At 35.7% G+C, this 9,878-nt stretch overlaps 1 protein-coding gene across 1 annotated transcript; it reads right to left on the reverse strand.

Moving 5' to 3' along the window:
* Positions 1-5,697: 5,697 nt before the first annotated feature.
* On the reverse strand, positions 5,698-8,864 carry LOC127127700 (vesicle-associated membrane protein 722). Its single transcript, XM_051056950.1, has 5 exons — positions 8,430-8,864; positions 7,325-7,466; positions 7,122-7,242; positions 6,828-6,890; positions 5,698-6,183 (listed from the first exon to the last, which is right to left on the reverse strand). Exons 1-5 carry the CDS (start codon positions 8,617-8,619, stop codon positions 6,034-6,036), a joined length of 666 nt encoding a protein of 221 aa, XP_050912907.1. The 5' UTR covers positions 8,620-8,864; the 3' UTR covers positions 5,698-6,033.
* Between the last annotated feature and the right edge of the window lie 1,014 nt (positions 8,865-9,878).

Below are 9,878 nucleotides of genomic sequence, written 5' to 3' on the forward strand. Positions count from 1 at the left end.
CCAACGGCAGAATGTCTTGACATATCAACGATACACTTAGTTTACGGTGATCTTGTTCAACGTTAGTTGCAATGCAACTGTGAGGTGGGTCTATTGAAGCGATCTCTCAAGAGTCTTTTTTCTTCTTGTAAGACGCAGCCAAACGAAACTTACAAATTATGTTACGACATTTGATAACATACCTTCTAGAATCAGTGCGTTTCATTGTAAAATCAATAGAGTTGTTCATGTGGAATTTTTTGATAGCCATAACACATTCTTCTTTGGTACGAAACATGTCTCCCACCTTTAATTCGCCTTCTGATCTCGGATACGGATTATAGAAAACATTGTTGGATGTTTCATCGTCGTGCAGATCCATATTTGTCATATGTTGAGGCGGGTTGTAGACATGACTAGGAGGTATTGGTGGTGGTTGATCATCATCTTCGTCATCGTTGTTCAGCATGTGATCAACCTGTATCTCGGTCTCCTCTTCTTCTTCATCAACGACGTCCACTTCTACTTCTGCTTCTGGGTTGACGCCATCTGACCATTGTGGATCAAATTCACCAGATTCATCTTGACTGGTTAGTTGAGACTGTTGAGATGGTATACATGGTTGAAGAGTAATGTACAACTCAATACAGTTGCAACCTGAATGTTCATGACTAACAAACATTTATTCAAAATCTTCATTGTCTCGTACCTTAAGGGGGAAATACTTGCATTGACTATTCTAAAAAAATATTGGATTTTGATATGTGATCTTTGACACAATACCCGATCCTATATATGATTGTATTCTTTTTTTTCAAATACAAGAAGGTTGCATTTCTCTTGATGCCTTGCTTGTGCTTGATAGAGCATCTTCAGGTGTTCGATCATATCGAACGCTGCCATGTTTTCATGTTGCTTTTGTAACTCTGAGTTCATGGTAGCTAGCATGAGACAAGCAGTTTCATTGGCATCATCAACATGCTTCTTATAAGCATCTCTTTCTGCCTTAGGTGCAGAACTAGAAGGTTCCTCTTCAGGAACAGGTTTCTCCAAGACATACAGCTTTCTATCATGCTTGAGGACAATCCTCAGATTTCGGTGTCAATCCAGAAAATTTGTCCCAGACAATTTTTCCTTGTCAAGGATTGATCGCAAAATGTTGTTAGAGGTGTTTGTTGTCATGGTAATCTACATGAAAATAATGAAAATATAAGTATCAATAACATATTTAATTAGGCCTTTAATTAAATATGCTCCCACTATTTTACTCAAAACAAATGACCCTCACCATTTGATTCGGAAAATCCCGTTGGAAGATTTTCTAGTGGGTCGAGATCCATATTTCACTTTGTTTTAAGTCCGCGTAGGCGGATTACACAAAACTAGGTTATTTAGGTAGGAACTCCTTCCAATTGTATTAATACAACTCTCGAATATTTTAGTTGGGTGAATAACTCCTTATTCCAATCCATTACATGGATCATTTCCAACTCTTGCTTCTAAACATATATAATCTTATTATAATTTGTTTAGTTAAGTTTGACCCATTGTTTTAACAATTGGATATTACAATTATCCCAACGCACCTTACTAATATAGAACATGCACCTCGCGTAGGCGAAACCTACATTATCCGATACTAGTCTTGATGAGTGTTAAAACTTGGAAAGCATAAACTTAATATTTAATTTGAGAGAATTTTCAATTATTCTGATCTCACCGGCTTATTTATCATATAAATCTTCTCTCACATGCATCAACATACATTCAGATGCATCAACATACATACATAATGAAATAGTTATGGCCCCTAGCGCAATTGTTCTCCCAAGCCAATGAGAGAACCTAAGCTAACCTAATAACGATCTAAGCTTCTCCAAGCAAGATCTTCAAGGTTATCCTCCTTTGATATTGAATTCTTCTCTTTCTTCATAACTTTACATTACATAAAAGAAACTCGTTTTACATACGAGGGAGTGAGATGAGAAAAGAAGTTACATTAAGAGATTAAAAGAGAGGCACGACACGCATGTCGTATTTTAAAACCCAAAACAAAATAAAGGAAAACTAAGGCCATAACCGATCACCACAAGACAATAATAATAAACACATTATTATTATTAATTTTAATTCTTTTAATTAATTAAAACCAAATTAAATTTCGGCGACCGATCACACTACGCAGAGTTAGCCGGAGGTCCGCTGCCCGGTCAGCGGGAACGAGTGTTCCGCTGTCCGGTCAGCGGCCGAAAATTTTAATGAACAATTCATTTGAAATCGACGTCGTTTTTCGCATAAACACTTGATACTTTAAAGCACAACTCGTGCGCAGTCACAACCCTAATCGCATAAGTCTTTGACAACACAATCCTTGTGCCGTCATTAACCCTAATGCATAACTCTTTGACAACACAACCCTTGTGCCGTCATTGACCCTAATGCATAACTCTTTGACAACACAACCCTTGTGTCGTTATTAACCCTAATGCATAACTCTTTGACAACACAACCCTTGTGTCGTCATTAACCCAAATGCACCAATTTCAGACCGTCAAACACTTCTCGATTGTTGATTCAGTATGATTGATCAATACGTCATTGCTTCATCATATTAATGTCGGATTAAGAAGCAAACGACCATTGATCGCTCAAAGGAAAACAACCATTAAGTGTTTGAATGAACGAAACAGAAACAGTATATCATATATACCATATTTTGCATCAGGATTACTTATATCATATATATAACTTGATCAATCTCAATTTAATTACTCGTTTATTCTTTGATTCATTCTGTCTTTTAATCGTATTAATACAGAAAATACAGAAAATAAACAGCTATCAGATGCATGGTTTCGTAAGTGGCTCTGATACCACTGAAGGAGAAGGGCGATCCAAGACGCAGCGGAATTTAAAATTTCTCCTTTAATGATCCTTACGAATGGGCATGATCAGTGATAGAATCGTTACCTCTTGTGGCAATTGTAACCTTTGATGCAGATCTACGGAGCGATCACGAACGTTGAACGATGACAACACCTTTACTCAGTCCACACGAACGGATTCCTTCAATCTCAGTGCTAGCTGCTACGAATGAAGGCTTTGAGTGTGTGTATGTGTGTGTGTGTGTGTGTGTGTGTGTGTGTGTGTGTGTGTGTGAGAGAGAGAGAGAGAGAGAGAGAGAGAGAGAGAGAAACGAAATTGCAAGTGTTCTCATGCTTCTACACAAGGGTTCTATTTATAGAACCACTTGTGTGGGCTGCAAGCTAAAAGGCTCACTCAAGTGTATATGGCCCATATCTTATAATATGCCAAAATCACTTAAGCGTGTGGTACCTTACCATATTTCGTATTCTACTTAAGTACACCGTACCTTACGATGTTCTACAATTCACTTAAGGACATCGTACATTACGGTATTCCTTAGTTACTCTATCTCTCATCAATCCGTCCTTTGTGTGTGACCCTGTAGGTTTTCGCGGCATTGACAATTATATTAAATCATGTATTTAACATAATAAACAGTGAGTGGTATCTAGCAACACATCACTGCTACCCAAGATACAAAAATGTCATGTGATCTGACAAATCCTTCTGTGATAATACTTATGTGTATAATTACCCTTTTCCCCTTATGTCTATATTGAACACAAGGCATAGATCGTGACATCTTTGTCCAGTTCAATATTGGGCCCATAGACATTTATCCTGTTACGCAGGATGGGCAAATTCCATCTAGGTCACTGATGGCCTTTAACATGCTTCGTGGAGTACCCATAAACTGTCTTTATGGTCATCCAATTACGGACAGCGTTTGATCAGCAATAAAGCACTTGACTCTACATCTAGGATCCATAGTGGTTTCAGGTCGAAGGGTGGTATACACCATTATAACCATGAGAATAACTTATGACACTTTGCATAATATTCTATATAGTATTCTCATAGTGGGTCAATCTAGTATAAATATTACTCTTAATATTCATACATATGTTTAAGACTTGATAACTCCTTATCCATGATCCATGAGATGTGATCATCAGTCTATAAACATAATAGTCTTCATGCTTTAATGTTATCCCACTTCACAATAAAGCTCAACTACAGATACTTTAAGAATAGTGTCCTTATGTTTAATGTGATCTCATGATTATGTCACACTTGATACATTAAACAGACTATCTATTCTAGGGACTTTATTAAACAAACATAATAAAGAAAAAGCCTTTTATTATTAATAAATAATTCGATACAAGTACCAAAATTATTGGCCTCTAGGGCTTACACCAACATTACACACCTGACACCTCAACATCAAACCCCCAACAACAGTGTCAGACCGGATACACACAACCCCCTGTCCGTCAAACGTTCCGTTCAACCAACACACAAACATACAGCCAAAACATTCCATACACCTAACCCCAATACCAAGAGCATACCCCATACCACCACCAACAAATTGACTATCAACATGAGACTCAACATCGCTTCGCACGCACCTCATCACCCTACCAAAGTCGCCTAAGCCAGAACACCCAATGATCATTCAACACCAACCGCCCCTCCTCCTACCGTAGCCAAGAAGCCCAAACCTCACAAAACCAAAACATCCAACAACCCTATCTCTACCAAAGACCCCAACAGCCTTTTCAACCTTTCCTCGACGCATCGTTCACACCCATGTCTCCCTTCAACCGTCCCGGTCGTCCATCAATGAGTCAACCACATCCAAACTTCTCTGACATGGGTCATGAGCTCAACTACGGCGGTACATCATCGATGCATACTGAAGACTATGCCGACTTGGTAGTGACGCTCATGGTCCCTCAGATGCTCAAACACCGGTACCGAATCATTAACGTGTGTTAGGGCCACAGGTTAGGGTAGCTAGAGGATGTGGGACCGGAGGTCGGTTAGGTGATCCCGGTCATCACCGTTAGGTTTCTTTGTGTAAACGGCAAACTTTATTAATATCAATTGGTCATATATCAAATTTATCTATCACGTATACCATTTACAAAAAAAAAGTATTTTAGGAGGAGTCTCCAATTGAATTGGCGCCTCCTCTTAAGCCCTACACAGGGGCGCCAATTGGATTTGCTAGGGCACCTGCCATAGCCAATCCAATTGGCGCCTCCATTCAATTTTTAAGAGGAGTCTCCAATTCAAGTGGCGACTCCTCCTAAAAGTGGGGTAGTTTGAATTTTTTTTTTGAAACCAGGGGTATTTTAGAATTTTCCTTGAAAAAGTGGGTTATTTTCGTAAAAAATTCAATATAAAATGCAATTGAAAATAAATCCAAAATACAAATAATATATACTACGGTGTGTATTGAATTTTGGTACATCCGAAAATACATCGAATGGAAATACTTCCGAAAATGCATCTATGAAATATTGAGATATTATTATATTTTCATTAAGGTATGAAGTAATCCATAGGGTGCATTAAGTATTTTTCTAATTAAAAAAAATGGTCTGATAATTAAAATAGACATCAATCTTCAATACCTACATTTTAATCCTTACAGATTCTGAGACCCAGTCTATTTTTAGATTTTAAAAAGTAAAATCTAATTAGTTTCCAATTCAAATGTCAAAACGCTGCCAGTCTGACTTTATCAATAACAAAAGTTAAAACCCAAACTGTCCGCTTTAAGAATATCACAAATCAAAATGCAGGGTTGCCGAAGATGGACCGTGTAAACACACATAATAGATAATATGAAACTTAACTATGAAATGGCTGGTTTCTAATAGAGAAAACATCATAATCCTCACACAATGAAACAAACTCCCACCTAAATAATATAGAGAAGAACAGATTAGCACTACACTATGGGAGACAAAATGGTGAAGTGAAGACTAATAAAGCATTGCACACTATACAAGCAATGTCATATAATACTGATGACTATAATATATGTAGGAAGAATGTAAATCCCAAAAGCCAAAAGCACTGCGTGGACAGTAGAGGCAATGATAATCAGCTAGCAAAAATCTTTTCGAGTGAGGAGACACTTTGACACAGTTGGAGCCATAATGGAAAGACTCATTTAGAACAGTTGAAGCCACCACAGACTGAAAGAACAATAATGAGAATTATGGCAATTATGATACCAAGAACTATTAGCTTTATCTTCATATTTTGGAACCACATCTTTCTCCTTATCTTGGTTCCCTGTTGCCGGAAATCTTGCGCCTGCAAAATCATATGTGAATTGTGAGTAAAAAAAAAACGAACAATTCTGTTTTTGTTTACATAAGAGAAAGTAAAATTTAGCTGAGACAGCTTTAAGATTCATTGTTTGGACCAATATGAACCAAATTCATTGTTTGGAGGTGAAAACACAAAGAAAAACAATATCATAATGATTCTACGGTACTGTAACTATTAGATATAGACAGGCTTGCCATACTAATGATTTGTATTTACAAACATATGCATGTCAAAGGGCACTTCAGCAAATTTGTTTTACCAATGTTACTAGTAGTTAAGACATTCATCATTAGATATAATGTTTGCTTGTAAAAAACTTGTTGCCTATTTAACTATACATGTATATATCTGTGTCTTCATAGCATCTGTCCAAAACCGTCTATTATGATTGATGATTACTTATCATATAGATTGAATATCAGCAAATTCAAATTCAAATCTCAGATTGTAGATGCCTATTACTTCAATACTTTTTGATAGCTAAAAACACTAAAACAATGAGTTGTAAGGAAGGTGGCAGGGGAAAATTTTGGATCATCCACAGCAATCTATTATCTTGCACTTTTATAAGATTTCTATTTAATAGTTTATTAATATACACAATGAAACTATAGCAACCAACACACCTGAGAGTGAAGGTTCTCTGTCTTGTCAACTAAAAGCTCAATTTTCTCCCCCCGGTCCAGAACCTGCCAAAATTGATAAATGTTATAAAGAATTCCATATGTCAAACATCAACAGATTAAACTGCTTTAAATATGACCACTTGATAAAAATAATGGAAAAAACAACAACTATAATCATGAGAAAGTTTAGTTTTTGGAAACATTTTCATCCCACCCACAGCAAAAAGAGAAAATGTGTTAACATATTTTCCTGAAAATAGAGGAGGGAAAATGATAAGGATTTAAGCGTTTGACCTTCTCAATATTTTCCATCATTACTCCTTTGACCTCTGAAACCTGAGCCTTCACTTTAGAAAGCTTGTTAATCTCCTCTGGGTGATCAACACAGTACTGCATCTGTTCCTTTAACTTAGGTCTACACCACAAACAACAAATATAACAATAAATGGATGTCATTATAAAACAATTAGCTGTAACAAATTGCAGGATATGAATACCCAAACTCTCTATTCAGACTCTTGGCAGCTGCACTTTCAGCTTTTCCTCCAGCATATTTCTTGGTAAATTCCTCCTTAATGCGTTCAAGGAAAGCAATTGGAGTCTGCCGTCCAGCAGACTCAACAGCAACAACACAGTAAGCTACAATATTCAACAGACTTATACTCAGTTCCAAACTCATAATTATTTAAATTTCAATAGAAAAAGGAAATCAAAACATCACCAAGAGAAAACAAAACTCTAAAAACAATCAAGTTTGTAACAAAAAAACCAGATTTAATTTACCATTTACATTTGGTATTGTAAAATTTCTGAACAACCAAATGGTTTTTCTCCCTCAGCTTTCATTCTAAATAGCTATAAAAAGAAACTTCCCCTTAATCTTTCGTTTATCACCACAATTTTAAATGTTGGTCTTTAAATTAACAAGTAATGGAACATCTACACCAAGGTTTTAAAAAACTGTGAGTTATTGCAAAAACGGCTGCAACAAAACATTATCAGAATACCAATACCGTTATTCACCATTTTTTGTGATAAAGAACAAATTGCAGTTAATTAACACCGCAACCGCCGTAATCAGCGTCACAACACTAGTATCGACCGAAATTGCAAAAACCTTTACACGACCGTGACCTGTAATGGCCACAATTGCAAAAACCTTACACGAGAGTGGCCATTATTTAAAACCTTGAGCTACACCAAATACAACTTATGTAGCGCAACACTAAGAATTGAAGACGTATATAAAGCTCAACCATGGCATGTAGTTATGTTCAATCACTTCCGCTTCAATTATTTTAGATTAATATCGGTGTTGCGCTTAAGGTGATAAGCATATTAGATCAACAATGTAATCAACAAAACCATTCGAAAATTTCAACAATGAGAATCAAGTACAACCGATCTCAAGAGTTAACATAACATAATCAAATCAAGCAACGCAAACAGAATGCAAAATTCCATTTCCTTCAGCCTTTTTCTCAACATTTTACTCTTGGCAGATCAAGGAGTAAAAACAAACGCATATTCAAATCAAAAAATAGAAACATCAAAATCACAAAATGAACACAGATCAACGAGACAAAGAGTTTAAAGAGTTACTGAGTCCACTATCAACGAGGTAGTTAAACGTATGTCCATCGCAGTTGTAAGTGAACTTGTTGTTGGACGAAGGCAGTTTCTGGAGACACTGCGCCGCCACGCCTGTGAAGTTACCGGTGAACTCAGTATATTCCGCGATGATAACACTGCCGCGAGCGACGAAGCTGTAGATCAACGATTGTTGTCCCATCGTCGGAACTACAACCGGAGATTAAAGCAATAACACGAGATCGATTCAGAGAAGATGAAGAAAATGGCAATGTCGGTTGTAGAGAGAGAAAGAGTGATGATGATACGGTTTTAGAGAGAGAAAGTGTGAAGAAGGATGAATGAGGAGGGTTCGTTTTTCTGTTTGTAGTAACAGAAAGCCTTTGAGAAAAAGAGAGAAAGGAGAAATAAATTAAATGAAGTGTGTGTAAATGTGTTTTGTGCTGGCTTAGATGCGAAGCAAGCGTGAAATTGAAGAAAAGGTGAGTGTCATTAAAGTGCCATTGTGTTTATCGGTTATTTACGTAAATGACACGCTGTACGCTGTATTCGACTCGTGCATTTCAATTTCAAATTTTGTTTTATCTTTTTGTGAAATTTCATTGAAAGTTTTCATTTATTGGTTGTGTCTAGTTTTATTTTGACGGGTGGGGTGTCTAGTTGTTTCCTGTCTTTACACACCAAAAATGACTTTATACTCCACCCAATTAAATATTACCAAATCTTTCATTAAGCAACATAAGTGCATTAGTGTAACTGATTTTGGAGTAATGTAAAACAATATCACATAATTTATCATCTCTTGTATAATATGATATCCGCAAGTTAGTTCAAATTGTGGTTGCTCTCTTTGTTGCATCAGGTGAATTTTTTTTGTTTATGAATCTCATTCCTTACTTTAATTCTCTACGAAGATTTTAGAGAAATTCCTCAAAGATAACTTTCAATTATGTTTATATATATATATATATATATATATATATATATATATATATATATATATATACGTAATTTTATTGAAAGAAAAATTAAAAGTATATAGAATATAAAAAAAGTTCATAGAATAACTTAAAAATGATAAAGATTATAAATAAACTTGAAAAATCTAAACATAAGTCCCTGACGCTATTTTTTAAAAGAAATTTTACACAATAGTACAATATTTGGGTCAACAAAAATAACAATGAAGTGGGTATATTTTTATCGTCTTTAGAAGAACTGGGGTGATTGTAAGACTTATAGGTATTAGTTACTTTTTTAAGTAGAAAGGGGTTTTAATATTGTCGTGAGTTTGTTTCATAAATAATAACAAAAGTAAAATGTAAAGATGTGAGGGATAGAGAGATGATGGGGTTATGCTACAGTTAGTATAATCACATGCATATAGAATGATTAGTTAAAAAATATTAAGTTATAAAATCATATTATTATCTATTATTCATGAACATTATCCATATCTAA

The sequence above is a fragment of the Lathyrus oleraceus genome, chromosome 3 (genome assembly GCF_024323335.1).
Source record: "Lathyrus oleraceus cultivar Zhongwan6 chromosome 3, CAAS_Psat_ZW6_1.0, whole genome shotgun sequence".
NCBI classification, from domain to species: Eukaryota; Viridiplantae; Streptophyta; class Magnoliopsida; order Fabales; family Fabaceae; genus Lathyrus; species Lathyrus oleraceus.